The sequence below is a fragment of the Zophobas morio genome, unplaced genomic scaffold (genome assembly GCF_036711695.1).
Source record: "Zophobas morio isolate AGI-343-1 ecotype UQ-CSIRO unplaced genomic scaffold, CSIRO_AGI_Zmor_V1 ptg000021l, whole genome shotgun sequence".
Taxonomy (NCBI): Eukaryota; Metazoa; Arthropoda; class Insecta; order Coleoptera; family Tenebrionidae; genus Zophobas; species Zophobas morio.
In genome coordinates this window covers 14080084-14101033 of record NW_026972126.1, presented here as the reverse complement: position 1 = coordinate 14101033, position 20950 = coordinate 14080084, and the positions used below count along the sequence as shown (strand labels likewise).

The window sequence follows — 20950 nt, the reverse complement described above, 5'->3', positions numbered from 1 at the left end:
GAATGATGAGGATTTCTTATTTATGAAGGCAAATTGCAACTCATATTGATAAAAAACAATCTCAAATTTATATAGTTTCAGGTTGTTTTGAGAGTGGGAGTGTTTGGTGCTTGTCGACACGAGGAGATCACAAATTTTACGACACAAGACGTTAGAGCCGAAAAAGAATTTATCAAGATCACCTTACTGAATTCAAAAACTAAAATTATGTAGAATTTGCTATAAACGAGAGGAAATTTTCAGGGAATAATTAACATGTTGCTTGGTCATAGAGGCTGGAAGTCGGATAGCATGGCAGAAGGATATGTTGAAACATCTATCGAAAATAAGAAAATAATTGCTACGAAAATAACGGGTTCTTCAGTTACTGTGGGTTCAACAAATTAGGTCACAGTGGAGAAGCCCAGCTCCAACATGGGAACAGCGTCTGGTGTTAACTTTATAAAAGCTTCAAACTGTGTAATTTATGTTAATAAATGGTTTTGAAACTTTCTTTTCTAAAAGTCACTCTTTACCGCACTAGTGCGGTAATTGTTTCTTTACCGCACTTATGGCCGGTTTCTCGAACCATATTTAACTGGTCTGTTAACTAATTATCCGTTAAATTTATCGGACAGTTAAAATTCAGTTCGGTTTCTGAAAACATTCTCCAGTTAGTTTGTAGGTCGGATAACTAACTGGCGGTTGTATCCTGAACTAAGGATTTTTTTAAAATCGCATAGATGGCGCTACTATAAATGTCGGTAATTTTTGACATATTCAAATATCAAAATGGGTGATAAACGCATTAGAGGTAAAAATTTCACCGAAAGAGAGAAAAATATGCTTTTTGAACTAGTTACGGCCGATTTTAAAAGTGTCATAGAAAACAAGGAGTCAGATGCTATAACCGTGGCCAAAAAAAATTTGGCATGGCAGGAAATTGCCCAAAGTTACAATGCACAGTGTGAAAGGGTTACGTCTATCTCTGAATACTTTCACCCTATCCACAACCACTAAAAGGTCACCCAATTCCTCATCAGAGGAAGAACTTGAACTCTCGAATACCCGAGCAAGTTCCATTCTCTCTGACCCCGCAAACGCGAAGTTCTGAAAAGAACTGATTTTGTTTTCACTAAATTGTAGTTAATTTGTTGAAATTGCTGAAGTAATCCTTGCAGAACAACACCAACACTCCAAAATCGAAATCAAAAATCAAAACAAAACACGAAACAGCGACCATTTGCATTCAACAATTTGACAATTAGTGACTGCGCATGCGTCAGATAAAATTTAACGGACCTCCATGCCGCGTTAGTTTAACTGTGCATTTTGGCTCAGTTAAAACTGACAATTTGTTTCTAGCAACCCATTTACTAATTTATCGGAGAGTTAAACTAACTGGTCGGTTAAATATCGTTCCAGAAACCGGCCATTAGTGCGGTAAAAACTACCATTACAACATCAAAGAAAAACCTGTAATCTGGCACATTACATAATGAAAGTAGATAAAATTATATACAGTTTGGACGGCTTTGGAAAATTCTCAATTTCCAGATGGTCCCATCCGACTCTGCATACTAACATGTTTTAAGGACGAGAAAAGTTCTGTCTAAAAGTCAAATAGAAAATCAAGGTCGCAATTTCTATTAGACAGACGATCTTCGAAACTACCGGATCAAATTTCATATATGTGTTAGGAATATCATGTAGATGGTAAAACTAACCAAAATTTACCAAATTATTACCACCAACAATGTGATCACGTCCCTTGAAAATTTTTCATAGTAAGTAAGATTTAAATTTTGTAAAATAACATACTCCTGTACTTGTGGTTTATGAATCCGCCTTGAGGTTTTATGCTAGTATAAGGAGAGCATGGACTTTTTTGCTTCTTAAACTATTACTGCTATTATCTATATTTTTTATTTATTAAATCAAGAACGATACACCCCATTGTTTTATTATTAGTATTAAACATAGTGCACGTGTAGAAACTGACATACAAACATGTCCTTGCTAAAATGTTGATTGGAACATATTCAAGTTTAAATAAAAACTAACTAGAAATAAAAGCATGGGTTTGCGCTTTATCAATGCATTCATATTTTTGGAGCAATTATTAATCCATTTCCTGTCATGGATGGAGAAGTACACGACATACCAAATATGAACAAGATAACAGAGTGTTTTCGTAGCATTAATGCATTCGCATCAACGGCAGTGACGAAGTATGTAAATAACCCATACGCCGCCCCGGTACGACGTCTATAGGTTCTAGTATGTACGGCGACTCATCGTCGGTGACGGCGGCCGGGCGGCGTTCACTAAAAAAGCCTAGAAGCGGAAGTCTGGATGGGTATTCCAGAAAGACCTTGATCACAGAACATCTAGAAGGGAAGTATGGGTTTAAATAGAGGCCACCTTCGGGAACGAATCAATCTCAGCCAAGAAGTGAACTCCAGGCAATGGGAGAAGTAGATTCTATCCACACCAGTACACCAGTACATCGTAACAATACATTAATGAATTCGGCAAAATAAACTCTACCTATATACTATCACTAAAAAACATATAGTGTGTTATTTCATTTCTTATACTGTTATTGGTTTTATCTATATTTGTTTTAATGCATCGAGGATATCAGAAATAAAAGTTCAAATTTTACAATTTTTCAAAGAAGCGAGAATTGTTGGGCTGTATTTCAGAGATGAGACAAGTCCTAGCGTAATAACATTCAACCAATTTTTTTATTTTGTTTTACGCTTTTAGTGTTGCGTTAATAGACTATTATGGAGACGGAGAATAGACTCTAAAATAAAGTAAACTTCAGCGCAGGTTTAATTTAGATAATTATTCAGGCTTTCATCAAAGATGGATAAGCATAATGGTCCGTTTTATGCGTTGTTTTGGCATCAACCCTTGCATTCTTGAGTGCTAGTTTAACAAAATGCGCTAAATGAAGTGCACTTGATATAGACTCAGAGAAGTTTGCTTTAGTCTAAAAAGCGTTAAACAAAGTTGTACAAATGTGTGCGATACGAGAGTGCGTTGCAATGTAGAACATCCTCGATATAATATGTTATGTAGATCGTTTCGTATATTTAATATTTCATATACTTAGTTACGTCCCTCGTGAAATATTAGATGATTACATTTGTATGGTTATAATTTTAAATAATTTCATTTTTTTAGTGCTGAATATCCTCAACTCTAAAGTAATTCCAGAAATTACAAAAAGATCTGTTAAATAATAATGAATTTAAAAAATATAACAATTCTAGTGCATCTCTCAAACTCCAAAAACTTTGAACAATTCCAGTAATTAATTAAGAATATTACCAAGGTAATTCTGTTGAAGATTAGAAGAGAATTATGCAATAGGCTCGAGGGTATGAATTATCATTCGAATTTCTGTACCCCTTAAATAATTTCAAATAATAATTTTTGAAATTTCAAATAATTCAATAAATAGGTATAGAAATTCTCCTAAAGTGTGAATTCCAGTGAATTTGGAAGAATTCTAGAAATTGTAGTAAATAAATTCCAACTAATTATAAATATACTGCATTGTGTAAAAAGTAGTTCCAAGAATTTATAAAACATTACATCCAATAAATATGGGTAATTCCCTAATATTATTGCAGCGTATAATAATAAACAGCTGGGTTGTTAAAGAGATGTCTTCAAATAATGTCAAACTAAATATAAAAATGATCTACGTTTGACATTTGATGCAATTCTAACCACTAAGAAAATGCGTCATACATATCTATGGGTCTACCATAATTCTACGTCAGTCCGTCGGCTGGCGAGAGAATATGAAAACATTATATTGAATTTTCCTAACAGTTGTCTTTGAAAAACTCGCTTTTAGAATATTGCATATGAAAAATGCAATTTAGAATTATTTCAAGCATAGTTTTAGTACACTCAACTCAACTGACATAAAAACGAACGCTCGAAGCAGTTTTATATCGAGAGCTTTTGATACAGCTTTGTTGAAGAATTTACTCAATTTTCCAGAAAATATTCAGGCAAGATATTGTTCCATTTTCACTAGACTTCTTGGCCTACTGAAATTCAACGACAACTTGGCAAAATATGGAGTTTCATACAATATAGTTGACAGTCGAGACATTTTTATAATATAGATGTTTGCATTGGCGTCATTACTTTCTAGACAGGATGAATAAATAAATTTTAATCGTTATTGTTTCACGAGTAGTAAATCGCAATTCGTGTCCATATAACCTTAAAGTGTGCGCAAAAATTCAGAACAATCGGTTATTCGTTTTTCAAGTTAATTTCTAAAATTTTGTTGTACAATTTTGATTTTTTTCCAGAAACCAATACGTCTAGATTAATTATTATTAATTATAGAACATTTTTTCTGTATAAGAAATTAACAAAAAGTATAAAATTACGATCATCAAAACATCAAAAATTTAATAAACAACGGTATAACACAAATAACGCAAAATCTCTAGCTACATCCGCTTACAATTTATCCTGTATTTTTTCAATCTTAACGTTCTTTAAATGTTTAACGTTAAATATGTGTTAAAACTTGGCAGGTGCCGCTTTTATATCGTATCCTCTCCACCACCGATACAATGGCATCGAAAGCATATGAAAAAAGAATTTTAAACTGACAGCTAAGTGACACGTACGGCGGTTCGTTCCGATCACATTTTTTGTTGTATCAAGAGTGAAGTTCGTAAGTCGAAAATGTTTTAAACCCATTTGATATTCCCAAATGTTCCGCCTTTGTCGATCCGAGCCGTCAAAAATCTATTAATATAAACAATGCTCATGTATTTCTGCGTTATTGGCTGCAGAATTTAACCAATATCCATGCCTATTTACATAATATTTCATCAAGAATTAAAACTAATTCCATTGTTGTCATAACGCATACCTACACGTTATTAAATGTTCTTTGTCGGCTTATTCGGCTTAAACAATATTTAAAGTAGCTGCATAAGAACAATTTACACGCGAATTATGGTACATTGTTGATTGTGTTCCGATTGCTTAGGTTCGACAATGCTCGGCCACTTGAGTTACACATTGAAACATCTCTTCATTGGTTGCATTACAGGTAGACAAAAAAACACGTGTTCGTACCATCATGGTCAATGACTTGGTGTATGGAAATGAAGCTTTCTCTCTCTCTGATGGACGACAGAGCCTTTACACCTTCGATGTGATCGATCATCCTGCTAGCAGGAATCGTAATTAACAAACGTATTGAGAATAAATTGAGCAAACATGCGATTATTATTAGGATATTAATTATTGTTTGAGCTGGTTTATTTCTCCGGTATTTGTTAATGTCCGTCATAAATCATGCTGTTATTTAAACACAAAAAGGCAGACGTGAAACAAAAAGAATTAATTAGAGTCAACCGCATTTGGCTACTGGTGGGGAACATCGTGGGGAACCGGAGTAATATATTGCTGAAAAAATTTGCTCTTGTTCAGGCATTTCAGCAAATTATACTTAACAAAAGTTCAAATTTTGAAGAGCGAAAAATAAAGACATAATTTAATATTCTTCAGGAAAAAATTCATGAAATTCATTATTCCTGTTGTTTAGGAAAGAATTTTATTAACTACAAAACATAAGTTTTAAAAATTAATACGAAAGCGTTAAAGGGGAAACATTTCCAAAAATTTTTTTGGAGAAATTTAAAATACTACAAATAACTCAATTTTAAGTAAAACTTCGATTTGTATAATATTTTAAGTAATACTAATAATCCAGTGTAGCAGCTTAAATCGTATAAATAATGTTACTATGGTGTAGATAGATACACTTGTAGTAGATATTAAATATCTTTTAGTTTTTAAAATTGTATTTATATTTGTAGTAAGAATTTGCCATTTCATTGAGTTAAGTAGCAAATCTATCTTGGAACTGAATTGCTGGTTGCCTACCTATCAAGTAAAAAAACATTGAAAAAACATCGATTACCACAACGAAGCAGCAAAATTCACGAAATTTCAAAGCCAACTTGATATGCCTACTTTCTTTGAACGGACGATATAGGTATAGTTTAACAACTTTAACAATACTTCGAAGATTGTCAACTTTTAGTAAAATTTCTTAAACGCATGTGGAAAGCAACGTGAAAAAGTCATTAAAAGCGATAAACTGATATTTAGTGACTAATATTATTATCCGTGAAAATCCTTTTCAGTATAATCCATCATGTCTGCGCTAATCGCTAATTAGATTTTCTGAAATAAAAATTCTGTTTTCAAAATTTTATTGTAAAATGTCATTTATGTTAAACTCTAAACAAGTTTTTACTCAGTACACATATACAAATTCTTAAAGATAAAAATAATCGAAAACATCAAACTTGTGTCTTTAGTAGAACTGATGATGTTAACTTTTTTCGGCTTTGTAAGCATCGGCCAATAAAATGGATTCAAGTGCTTTATTAAAATACTTGAAATACTTTCTTGGATTTTTTTTTGCCATCAAAATATAACAAAATTTCGTGTACCTACGAAAAATAAAATGGTGTGTTAGTTACCTAAAATTTTATTAAGGTTTAGCTAATTTTAAATTGCAGAGATATTTCAAAAATTTTTCAGGATAATCTCAAGGCTTTTTTCTAATTTATTCTCTTTTGAAATTAATTAAAAATTTCATTTCTAATTTCTCTGGCGCTGTTTCTTTTAAATTTCCAAGATCGTAATAATAGCGAGTAATGAAAAAATCATAAAAAGGTTATAACTTGGTATATTGAATTTTTAAAATCATTTAATTATTTGTTTAATCAGTTTGTCCTCAGCTGCGGCCTTAGCTGTCAGCATTATCACAGAAAAACAGAAAACACATTTTTAATAAACAATAGTCGAACTAGAATATACTAATTATAGATATTAAAAAGACAGTAAGTGGATAAAAACTCCAAGAGGTTTTTTTCAGTATATAAAGTTCGTAGTAATCAAAAAGAAGGTCTTTAATTACCAGATATGATTATTTTGTAGGAGTTGAGTAATGGAATCAACTGACGTTATGTTTTAAGTAGTTAGCCAATTCCTTTTATTGTATTTTTTAAATGTTCATCGAAAATTTTGAGACCTGTCAGAATTTTGAAAAAAACTCAAATATTGAGTGTAAAAATGTAATCTAATCAAAACAACAATTATTTCCAAAAATGCTCAAGCAATTTAAATTTTTTAAATAAGAAACCCACATTTTACTAATCTTGACGCAGTGAGGGAGAATAAATTCAGTAAATTTTGTACACTAACCTTAAAGCATAAAACCGACGTTTACTGACAGCAGATTAATGAGTCGAAGTTGTGTGAATGCAATTTAAGACAATATCAGGTTTTATATTATACATTTATTGTAAACCATCGGATCATCAATATAGAGTAGAAGTTATTTATTTCATATAGTGTTACTTAGTCCATTGCAAAAGCCTAAACTTGTATGCTTTTTAACAAGATTCCATAACGTTTCTAAAAAAATTGTAAACGACACTCTTGAGAAAAAAAAATATTATGCGATGCAGACAGAAACAAATACGTATAAACTGCGGTAAAAATTGTAATGTATGAGCCGCTGTTGTCAGTACAGACGCTCCTTATTTATACTTCCCCTATTTTTCAATGACTCCTGTCTACCCTCATGGCGTTCGCCCCACCTGGAAGTACATTATCTGGGATGCAACTAACGCATACCATCCCATCAGTGGGGTTTACCATATCTGGCGAATTATGAAAAATTGCGCAAGCCTTGTAGGTTGTCAACTGCAATAAGTGTTAGGACAAGGCAACAAACGGCGAGCAAACCATAAATCTCGCTAGCTCAGAGGGTGGGCTTGTAAAGTGCCGCCGCCAAAGCTGCCGCGGTCCAAGACACGACCTTTCACAATGAATACCATTGTAGGTCGACACCGCCAAAGGGCCGACCTGTAAAACCGCACTTTACACACACATATCGCCCTTCCGGCTCAGCCAAAGGTTGACTTTTTGTGGAATGGGCTTAATCGGATTTTTTAGACTTTTTGCCACTTCCGCGTTGAGAAAAGAGAGTGACTTTTACTTAAGTCGCCATCTGGAGTCTGGCGTGTATTCATGGAGGTTATTGTTATTGGATCGTATTTGGATTCGATTGATTTACAAATATTGTAATAATTATTATTGATATTTCAGATAAATTTTACGGCATACAAACATTTTACGAATGGTTACAAAAACGTAAGTTTTCCGTTTCCGTTTGTTTGTCTATGTTCTTTTTGTTTTAAGAGGATAGTGAAAAATAGTGATAAGCAAAACTTATTTATTGATTTCCACATTATAACATTATGTATATTTTTGTTGGAATGTCCGCATAACACTATATGCTCCTTTATCTTATATTTTAATAATCCACTTCAGTGTTTTAACTTTATCTACTTCACTTACTTGTCCTAAAAAAAGTAAGTTACACAAGTAAATACAAAAACTGAAATTCATTTCTTCATCCCTTCCATAAAAAAAATTCATCTCAAAATTGTTAAATAAATAGTAGGTACTGAAACTGCAGATGACAATGCTAATGTAACGTTGTAATTTCAATTATTTGTTGGTGCATTATTTCTGTTCATGTGGTTCCTAAAATTGTTGAAATATACTTTGTAGCATTATGTTTAGCGTTACATTGTACATTGTGGTTGATTCCAATGAAGTTATTCAGTTGTGTTGGATGGGTATTAAAAGAATGTTTAATGTGTTTAAATCGCTATGGTGTAACTGAAATATTTTCCCATTAAATTCATATTAACAAGAACAAAATTGGTATTTTGAATTGCCATTAAAAGGAGAATTTCATAACAGTATAATGCAATTTTTATATTACCTTTCCTTTCAGTGAGAAAGAACAAAAGCAATATACTAAAAGTTATTGCTTCGATTAAAGCATATAATCTTGTATTTTCATGTTCTTTAATGTGATAATAATTGTAAATCTAATAAATCTATTATTAATTTATTAAGAAGTGAAAGTTATTAATCATTAATATTAATAAATATTTGATAAGTTACCAACTGAAAATTGAATAAACAAAAGCAAAGAGAACAGTTGAAGCTATAACATTCTAGCTAAATACGTTAAGGGTGATTGATTGAAAATAATTCAACTTTTTACACAATTATAGGATTGCATTTATTTTCTTGTCTTGTGCTTTAGGTTTGCAATCCATCAAAATAAGTCAACAAATTCTATAGAAGTAATATCTGATAGACGTATCTATATTTTTATATTTTTTAAACCACTTAAAAGGAATAGATATATAAGCTGCATTTAGTTTCGGTTGCGCGCGCATAAATATTCGGTCTTTTCAGGCACTAAATTTTTTCAGGAATTTTTATAACACTAGAATAGTTCAAATTCTTAGCCTCTTGTAATGATCAACCTAGAAAACGTTAGCTAATTTTTTTGAAATCCTCCATTTATTTTCGATTTTTTCAATCAAATATTGGCCCTCACATGTTTTACCAACATAAAATTGTTTACCGGTACTGGGAAGTTAGACACAACATTAATTAAACTTTTTAAGGAAGAATTTAATGCATAAATACAAAAAGCAATGAAGCAATGAGGAATAAATTAAAACATTTTTTCAACAAAAATTGATCTTATAGGCATGCACTATTTTTATTTTTCAGTTGTTATTTTATTTGTACAAAATATATGTTTTTGTTACTAATACCAGAAATAATAAGTAATAAGAAATTTAAAGTATATACATATATAATTTAAATAATCAATTAAAAAACGAAGTTTGCTACAACTTTATCGCTTCCAGACTTTCCTATATACCCGGTGATTTTTTTTTGATTTGTGATTTGGTTTGCCCAAAAATTCGTTGACAGAACAAACTCGGGCGAAATTCACTTTTAAATTTATTTATGATAAGTAACATATTTAATTGGAGTTCAAACAACTGTTGGAAGTGTTTTCTCACAGCTTCAATACGTAAACTGACTCGGCGTTTCATGTTCTCAAATATACCAGTAAAAACTTCCGGCGAAACACTTTCACACTCTTGTATGATTCTCACATTTAGATCTTCAATTGTACCCACTGATTGTTTAAAAATAATGGTGTGCAAAGTCAGGAACAAGAAATAATCTAAAGATAATCGTAATCGAGGTGGGTACATAAGGCTTGTGTGGAAGCTAATGAAACAGTCGCAGTCGTCATAAAGTGCCCTTAGAAAGTTCAAACTTGTTCGAGCTGTATGAGCTGTTGCCCCGTCATGCTGAAAATGTCCATTCAACAGTTTTTCAGGATAATATAATATTTTTATGTTAATATTTAGGTTTAAAGTAACACGATGTATAGGGGTTTGAGTAGGTGTAAAAAGCTCAATAAGAATTTAAGAACGTAAATCGTCACATACGAACAAGAACAAAATTAGAAATGTTTAGCGGAAATTGTCAAAGCTGTGACATTATAAAATTTAAAGAGACCAACTGATAAAAAACAAAACAAAAAGAAAATTAAAGTTTGACAAACCGAAAAATTTGGTTGTTATATTATTTTGGTAAATGAATTTGAGACTTTTTAACTACCGCTTAGAAAATCAACTGTGAATTGTGTTCTTGATAATAAAATTTGCAAAATTTATCAAAATAATGATATCATCAGCATGACTGATGACGAAGAATTAATAACGCTTCCATTAATGATTTAGAAGACAATGAAAATTAAAGGTTATAAAATTTCCGCACTACTAATTTATAACTTGTGGGCTTGAATGTATATCCAAGAATTTTTATGATCTAAATTAATTTCTCTTCGTGAATTATCTCAGTAATTATCAGTGTATTAGAGTAGATCAGGAAATAAACATGATGTGAGATTTACACAAATATATTTAGATTAGTTAATTGAAACTAACAGATCCAGATTATTGATAACAAAAATTGCAGCGATGAATCAGTAAAAGAAGGTGATCCATTTTAAAACTTTACATTTGCTTAAACCTTTACATTTACTTCATCATGTACTTACAACAGAACAATTGAGTCGATAACCATTTCGACTGCAGCTACAAATCTGTTTCATTTTGTGGAATTTAAATTTTAACACGCGCTTCCGTTCCCCATTCCGTTATCAAGTGGTCACTTATTTACAATCCCTATATGTAACTGTTAACATTTATCTAAAATTCGACAAATCGGGTCAGTGCAAGGTCCATTCTTTCATAAAATGGCGAAACGGGCCCACAAAAACGATAATAAAAGTTTGAAGCTAATCAATGAAGTCAAACTAAGGCGGCAAGAGCTTTCAAAGCCCAAGCTTAATATGTTAATGAGACAGATTATTACCGAACACGTGTGCTATCCATCTTTTTCTCAATCAAGCCCGAAGATCGTGCTCTCACAGTCCAACCAACGCAGCAAACGCTCAACCGCCGGTTCATAACTCGTATAGTCTTTCGTCTCTACAACTGCATATCGTTCGTCATTTTTACACCTCCCTACAGTCGTCTCCCTTCCTTGCACACCCACCTACCGCCACCTGTCCTTTTCCATATTGGGAACCGATCACATATCGCATTTCTCAAAGAAGCCGACCATTTAACAATTTTACATTATTGGTTTGGTGCCGCAGGTTATAGAGTCAACGGTTAAACGCTTGTGTATCGGTTATAAATCCGCAATAAATTGAAATATTCCCATGGTGCTTTGTGGAAACCAAATGGATCAAGACCCATGGGTGCTCACTTTGGTCGGGTTTTTTCAAAGATGGCGCTAATAAAATTACAGCCAACAAGCCCTGTGGGTGGTTGCATTATTTATCTATTGTATGTTACAAATTGTCGGATTCTATTGAGATGGCATTCAAGATTTACCAAGCGGCGGCTTGCAGAAAGGAAGTCGGTTCTGCCGCAAAGTGTTGTTCAAACGTCAGCCACATGAAATGCTCTGAATACCGGTGAAAGCAGTCAATTGCTTGTAAACACCGCTATTCTTTGGCTATCCACAAGCGAATGCGGAGGGCGCGATGAGGAAACGCCTTTTGAACCTTCGATCATTGATTTATTTTTGTTGCACCAGTATTTGCAAAATAGGGGATTCGAGGTGCTAAGTTTTAAAGTTCTCTACGACTTAAAACTGAATTAATAAGCTCTGTAACTTCAAATCGGCTTATTCCGACTAAAAACGAAATGCGCCGGTCCGTAATGATTGATGACCCTACCTCACTGCTGATATTTAGCAATGAATGGAAAAAGTTTAATCTCAGTCATTCACGAGCGTAGAGTACGAAAACATATGCCTCCTGTTTCCGTCCGTCTGTCTGTCTGTCTCGATTTTTGTTCGACCGTCCGATTGTTGAAATCATACAATGTAAACCCACTCTTAGAACATGTTTGCTAAATTTCTCTGTACATAAATAAGCTCAATTAATTAGAGAATTTGACGCCTTTCAAGCAGTTAACACCTTTAATTAATTTTTCACAAAACTCCCCTGAGAAAAAATCCATTGAAGCAAAGAATTCCAGTGAAAGCCTCAAATAATAATTATCGTAAAGTTAACATTGCAGCGAAAATTTTAAAATCAGCGAATCTTAACACCTTTATAACCGTATATGCCGCATTCTTGGCGATCTTGAGCCTCTTTGATCAAAGGAAATGGTTGACAAGAGGGAACGCCTCCTGGAACACCTTGACTGTGGTAGACCGTTTGTCGACCAAATTAGGCCACCCAGTGCCCTGATTCATTCGTTTTCAGGGGTGATTCCCACCCCTGCTAATGAACGAGGGGACGTAAAGTTGCTATATTATGGTTGAGTTGGGGTTGATGTGATTTATTTGAGAAATGGTCGGCGACTTTGTCACTGTACACGTCCGGATCGAGACCGAAGCAAAAAAAAAACTATTGGAATGGACGGTTGTCGTGTTCGGACTAAATAATGAACGAAATTAATTACAGAAATTAGTATTTCGTCTACATAAACGCGATCGCTGAGTTATTCGAGCAGCTCAAGGGGGGTCGGTAAAGAGTTGCCCCCTGAGGTCGCTGGTTTTATAAGTATAAGCATTTATCATTTAACCACTCTGATGCACTATATATTTCATCTGTCATTCCGTCTTTTTACCCAATAAATTACGCTGCCTACCTTTTCCCATGTGTGAAGTCAACCTATTGAAACTTTTAGAACAGTTATAAATTTGTAACAGTATGGCAGTCACTAAACTATATTGTGTATTGTCTCACAAGGGAACGAATTGTGGAATTAAATAGTAGACTCATTTTTTCTTATCTAGGTTTACGAAAATTGCATTCGTTCATTGTTTCGTTTCGTTACATAAATACTGATATAAATTGATATTGTTTTCACAGAACAAAATCTTCTTTTTAGTAATTTTGAATTATATTGATTGTAAGTATTTTGATACTTGAAGAAGCAAGTTGGCCTTGGATTATTAGAGAGTAAGTGCTCATTCACAATGACCCTATTGCTTAGGACATCCTTATCTTTTATGCCCATTGTGAACGAATACAAGCATAGAGCACTAAACACAAATTTTTATGCATTAATGCTTAGGACATCCTTATGTTTTATGCCCATTGTGAATGAGCACTAACAATAATTTAGGAATATGGTGTTTTATATTCAATTTATGGTCTATGAATTCGCCTTGATTTTATAATTTTTTGCATACCAAAGAAATAATCGAAATAAAACTAAAAATACTATTCGTTTGTCTTGAAACATCTGATGCTTTCTTTTATCAGGTATGTAACTACCACAAGTGTGTATAATATAATAGCGAGCTTCGCTCGCTTTCAGTAGCTCACTGTGCACCCTGTATTTACACCTAAGGCAGCTCGATGTCACGATTTTATTCCCCCATTTTTCTACCATGAAAGACAATCTAATTACAGGTCCAAACCTCCTCACTGTTGTTCAACACAGGCGGTGCGACAAAGATTGTACAATAGTGTTTTAGTATACATAATTCCACTTGCCGAGAACGTTGTACAGGCGGAAATTTATTCGACGTCTTCGACGTGTTTTGACCGCCTTAGTGGAGGAGGCCCCAAGAAAATTGTTGTATCATCTCAAAAACAATTAGAGTCGAGTTAACACCTGATGGAAACAATTAAAAACACCCACTCGATGATATTCCATTTTGGTTCTGTAAAACTTTAATGGAAGCGGAATGTGTGGTGCAGGCACGAGCCGCTCGAAGGATACTAATCCTTATATTATAGTCAAGTAAGTGACAATGGCGACTTGTGTGGGCCAGAATACCTGTCTAATTGACCAGCGGGCGGTCCGCGCGATCTCGTGATTAATATGCCACAGACAAAGATGAATGCCGACTCATTAAGTGGGTGTAAGTGCAACAGTTAGGGCCGTTGTGACTTGGTCTCGCGAACACCTCAGCTGTGAATTTTTTACTTTTCCCGTGCTCAGTCACACGCACCAAGAACTTCGTCGTCCGTCGCGTTAACATTTTTTTTTTAATTGACATAGGATTTGGTGCGACCGACTTTGTGAAGGCATTGGACCGAGTTCTTGCCGTCAGGGCATCAATGAAAGTTTTTACTTTCGTTCGAAAGACGTTACTTAATTTGTTGATTTTAAGTCATCAAAAACTAACACTTTTGATGTACGACGATGACGATATGTGGTGCGAATTGAGTTCATCAAAAATTCTGGATTTCTTGCGGATCAGGTCAAACGTGAACAGCACAGCAAGGGTAAAATGACGGAATTTTACAAGAAAAGAGAAATTATGCTTTTACGCTAGATCGTTGCATCCAGGAGCAAATTTAAATATTGTATTCTAAAAGCTCTGAAAACATAAATTGACTTTGTTGCATCATTTATCATAGTTAATTACTTTATTCAAATACACGCCAAGTGCTGTACAAAAACGTAAGTGTTTTATAACACTGTGATTATCATTTAATGATCTGTAAAAATCCGTGAAATAAAATATATTTGTGTTGTGGTGTTGTGTATGTCATACTTACAGTGTACTAAATTAAGCTATCCTCTTCAAGCTAAAAACAATAACGTCTACGAAATTTTTATATTTCTGTTCGTTTTTCAGAGGTTTTTCTGGGACACGCTGTGTATAAAATATTCAATATGATAGTATTGTCGTACCTACGAAATTTACGTGGTACATTTTATTATACTAGTGGACGTGTGGATTTTTGTTGTTAATTTAATCAAACATTTTCTCATATCTCGCTAGATAAACTTTACCTTTCATGAATGGGGCGGTTAAGACCCGAGGGATGAATATAATTAAACGAAATGGAATTTGAGCTGCCTATTTATTTTTAGTCTTTTTAATTAAGACATAATTCGAGGGATAAATCTCTCCGATTACAGTTAAATCGAGACTATTACTTCCAACACCCTTTGAATGTGCTTCCCAGTGGCTTAAATGTAACATTATCTGCGTAAACGAGACCGAATTCCATTTGTCTGACCGAGCGATCGTCGGATTATCAAGGCTTCCAAAACAGTTTCCTGACTTACCACCGAGAATTCCATCGATTGTGTAATCCTTCTTGCCGTCAGGATCCCCATCTCTACGGCCTCCACCGCGCAGAAGGCGGCTGATGGACGAGACGCTGGGCGGATCAGCAACTCCTTCCTGAAAAAGTTTCTGGTAGAGACTTTCAGCACTAATATCCAAGTTTATTGATTTATCAGTATAGAAGTTTTCATCTGTGTGTTTGTGTTCAAGAAAATTATGGTAATTTTCTATCTGTATGCGAGAAATATTTATTTATCAGTTAAAATGTTCAATTAGAACGCCCAACGGTACAAAAAGGTTTTGAACTCTTTATCTCATTTATGAACAAAAGTTCAGGTTCTCAGATGTATGAGGGTCCATAACCTCTCGAACATTTTCAGCTTCTAGAGTTCGTTTTGTTAATGTGCAACTTCCTGATTTCCTCATAATGCTGTCAGTTTTACGAAATAATTTTATAACATTGAGTGTGTATAAAAGTTAGTAGTACCAGAAGGTTAACCCTTCAGTAAATGATCAGAATACAGCTATTGGTTACTATTAAGGTCATGTTATTTGGTTTATCTGGCTCGATTTGATTGGACATCGATGTAAGGAAATTGTTTTTTAAAATACATGTTACGTCCGAAGACTCCATTATTAACATTTTATTCGACTTGGTTCCCGATGCACCGCATTTCGTCTTAGATCAATGAACCTTCTTCGCTTCTGTTATCAACCCTGCCGAAGTGACCTCTAACCCTGAGGCTAACGCACTCGTTATCACTGGCCTACTTCTAGATGCAACGCACATTCGTCTTAGAGCAACGAACTTTCTTTGTTTCGTACTCGTTATCAACCCTCGACCCTTGGTTGACCTGTAATTCTGATGCAAGCTCTTACATCAGCCCATGTGCAGCTTATCTTCGCCAAAGGAGGTCAAACCTCAGTATATAAGGGAGAAGAACGAGCAGAAGATTCATTCAAGTATTCGACACTCAAGTATTCAACATTCGAGTCGTGATCTGCAGTCAAAAGTCTCAAATCATACCGTAACGCCGTTCCCGTCTTATCATAAAATATTTTACTTTTATATTTTGTCCGGACTTAGAAAAGTCTAACGTTATTTTATTATATTCGAACTTAGAATAGTTTCAAGTCTTGTAATCATCATTTAATAAAATAGAATAAAAAATTGTTAATTTTTATTCGTAACGACCATCAGGATCGTTAAAGTGGCGCAGTCGGTAGGATTTGCAAAAATTTTTGCAAGTCGCGAAAAATTCGCAAACTCGAATTTAAGCGAGAAACGAACCTATTCGACGTAGTTCATCATCTGGAAGAAGCAGCGAGAAGATTCTTGAACACTATCCAGAAAGAAAGCGAAGAAAAGGCGAAATTGAAGAAAGAATTTTCGAAAATCCCGAAGAAAGAAGACTGGTATCTAGGGTTTTCATTTTCCGGATTCCAGGTTCAATGAAGAGCATCTATCTATTACTGTAAGTAGTATTTGTCTCTTATTTTTGGTTTTTTGCAACATATTTCGTATTTTTGCATTTATTCGATTTATTCAAAAATTCCTTGTTATTCTTCAATTTTTCTCAATTTAATGAAATAATTCTTGCCTTTCTTTATATTTTTCCTTTAAGTTAATTTAATTACAAAAAGAAAAATGGCAGATTTTACTCTAAAAGATTTAAAAGAATTAATACCAACTTATGACGGAGAACAAGCAACTTTGTACGACTTTATTGAAGCGGTAAATTTTGCATTTGAAAATGTACAAGACGAGCACAGAAACGCACTACTTTTCGTTGTAAAAAGTAAATTAACCAGTAGCGCGAGAAAATTTATTTCATCAAGGCAACTTAATAATTGGGAAGATATTAGACAACTATTAATAGGTCATTATGGTGACTGCAGAGATACCGAAGGGTTACTTCGTGATTTGACTTCTTGTTATCAAAACCCAAACGAACTTCCAAGAAATTTTGTGCAGCGTATTGAAGACCTTCTTACAAAAATTCGTAGCAGCGTCGCACTAAATAATGAATTAAATGATGCATCCCGAAACGCATTAAATGCATCACACGAAAAAATAGCTTTAAAAACATTTTTAGCCGGTCTATCCGAACCTCTTGGTAGTATTTTACGTTCACAAAAACCTAACTGTCTCGAACAAGCCGAACAATTTCTAATTGAAGAAGAAAATATCTCTTACTTAAAAACTTTTAGATCACTAAAACCATCACTACAAAAATCGTTAAATAATAAAATAGTACCGAAAGAAAATTATCACTCTTCTTCTGCAACAACTATAAAAGCTTGCTCGTACTGTAAGAAACCAGGACATATGATCGGATCTTGTTATAAACGTATACGAAATGAATTAAACCAACCAGAAACACGAAGTATGCAAAATAAAAATTTTAATGCAAATACTTTACAACAAAATAATTTCACTAACATAGAAAATTGTCGAGACTTGAATCAAAATAAAAAACGAGACTTTTATACAAATCAGCGAACAAATGAAAATAATCAGATTAATTATTTAAATCTTTCCAGTAATTCGATGTACAATAAATCTAAAGGTAAAAGTAAACCATCTAAAGTGCATCAAAGTCATAATGAAATTTTAAGTTGCAATATAATGAACAAAAATAGTTCAAAACTAATGTACATTGTAGATAACGATAACAAGACATATTTAGTCGATTCTGGAGCAGCATTATCAATAATGAGGTCAAGTTCTGTACCTAGTAACGTTTCAAGACTAAATGAAAATTTTAAAATTCAAGGAATTGCTCCAAAACCTATTCATATCACCAAAAGTTTTTATAAAAAATTCGATGAAACAAATACTGAGTTTAAAATGTACATCGCCGATTTCAAAATCGCATTTGACGCAATTTTAGGTTTAGATTTTCTCACCTCATACGATTGTGTCGTTGACTTTAAGAATAATGTTCTAAAAACTAATTTTAAGGATATTCCGTTATTAGTTTATTGTGAAACACAAACAAAGAAAAATGTTTTACATCACGAAAAACCTCGGAATTCGAGAAAAAGCTTTACTACCCAAAATGATAAAAATTCTGCGAATTATTTTAAGTCGCAAGTGCGCAAACCTCGTTTTAACCAATATTTGAGATCAAATGGAAATTATACAAGTAACAAACGTTTTTCAAATCCATCCCAAGTTGTGGCACATACTACTGGTTGTAATTATAGAAGTTCAAATCATAAAGATTTTAAACCACAAAAATATAATAACTATTTCCACAGAAGGAATAATTTTAAGAATTTAACAGGAAATCCTTATAATGATTTTAAATCCAAAAGCGCTTACATGAATAAAAATCGTAACTTTTATTATAACGCTAATAATAGCTTTAATTCTGTTTCACCTATAAATGTACATTACATTACACGAAAGCAGAGTAATAATGATCAAAATAAGTTTATAAATCTCAGTCGCTCTCAGACTAAAAACCAATCGTTTAATAAACTTACTTATTTGAGATCAACGGAAAGTAATAATTACAGAAATAAAAAGAATAATTTTAATTTTACGAAAGATTTTTACCCAAATTATGCAACTGAAATAGACAACAGGTCTTATGGAACAAATTTTAGATCTAAACAATCGTTTCTAAATAGAAACTTATTTTCAAGCAACAATGTAAGAAAAGATCAACAGATTTATAACAAAAGCTCTTATTTAAACAAAGATAGATTTTGTTCTAATTTTTATTCAACGTATAATAGACGTTTCAGTTTTCAAAAGGAAAATAAATTCCTAAGTGAAAGTACTAGCTTATATTAATTAAATATTAAAACAATAAAAAAAAAAAATAGAAAAAATAAATACACACAAAAGGTTTAAACAACGTTAATTATTATTTATCTATCATTATTTTTTTTGGTAAACATTTTTGTAATTAATAAAATTATAACTGTATTTAAATTTTAGTATTTACTTTCACGATTAATAATTTACAATTATACTTATTTGAAAAACTAAAATAATTATTAAAGTATTAAAATAAAAAGAAAGGCTTTGGGTATAGAAAGTATTGTTTGACGACAATATAATTAATCACATTGAAATGAAACTCGTTATTTCATAACTCTAAGAAGTGAAGCTAAGAGAACAAATTTACTTCCTTTTACTTTCGGGTAATTTACAATTAACAAAAAAAAAGTAAACAAATAACGTATACACAAAAGATCTTTTTTATAGCACTATAATAAATCATTAAAGTTACAGTTACCATTTCAAAATTTTAAATCATGAAAATTAAGAAAACTCTCGGAAGCTCTATTTAAATTCTAGTATTTACTTTTACTGTTATTGATTTACAATTATTTTTGAAAAATTGAAATATTTCTTAGAAGATTCAGAAAAAGAAAATGTTTGGGAAGGAAAATATGGAAAATATTACCTATGTATCATGTAAAGTTAAACTTGTCATTTTGTAAATCTACTTAACTAAAATAAGTTTAATTCCTTTTACTTTGAAGTAACTTACAATAAAAATTAAAAAAATCTTTATTTCCCAGAGTTAGTAAGTATAGAAAGGAAACAAAAACACAAAGGGATAATTTGTATAAAAAGAATATTGCTTGATGGAATTGCAATGCATCATTAATAAAATAATTTATTTTATTTCATTTCAAATTTATTGTATTTGAACTTGTAAGTAGTTTTAAATATTTTAAAGAATAATTTTCATAATATTGAGTTTGTAAAACAAGTGAAATAATTTTATTTACATTGAGAATTAGAAAAATCTTAAACTGAAACTACTAGTATAAAAAAATATATAATAAAAAACTGATTAAAATAAATCGTTATTAGTTATTTAATTATTTTTAAGTCAAGCATGTTTGCAACAGGACATTATCAATTATTTTTACAAGGTTTAAGAGAAATTTTATGTTTATGATAAAGCCTGAAACTTTGAACCGAATGGATAATTTGAAAGTAACTATCGATACTTTGGATGTTATACCTACAGTTTTATTAAGAATTATTCATAATAATTTTTGCTATTGCAAAAACCACCACTGGTTGTCTTTCATTACACCAACAAATGTTTAGAATGATGAACGATAATTGAAAATTAATTTAAACTTGCTTGTTTCAGCATTTTAAGAAAACGAAAATATTTTATCAATTTTACACGGTTTAGATGCAATTTGGAAAGCAATTAAATGTAATCTTGATCCTGCAATTTGAGGATGTATTGATTAATTAATAAACAAATAACAAAGGGTCGATCGCGACACCTTATATTTAAGAAATCAAATACAAGCAACCACTTCGAGTATTAATAAATTTAACTATACTGTCTAAAAGTTGCGAATTGATGAACGAACCTTTAAAAGAAGATTAAAAAAAAAAATATGTCCAAAAGGAAATCAATAAGATCGTAGACATTACTTATCATTTCAATATTCA

The 20950-nt window shown here is 32.4% G+C and overlaps 1 protein-coding gene across 2 annotated transcripts in view; it reads right to left on the bottom strand.

The window, feature by feature from the left end:
• Nucleotides 1–20950, bottom strand: part of LOC135133221 (protein gooseberry-neuro-like) — a 177189-nt gene that overhangs the window by 10144 nt on the left and 146095 nt on the right. For both annotated transcript variants that reach the window (XM_064061547.1, XM_064061546.1), the window contains one exon: nt 15507–15624. In XM_064061547.1, the coding sequence (XP_063917617.1) occupies nt 15507–15624 (118 nt within the window). The remainder of the gene's footprint in view (nt 1–15506; nt 15625–20950) is intronic.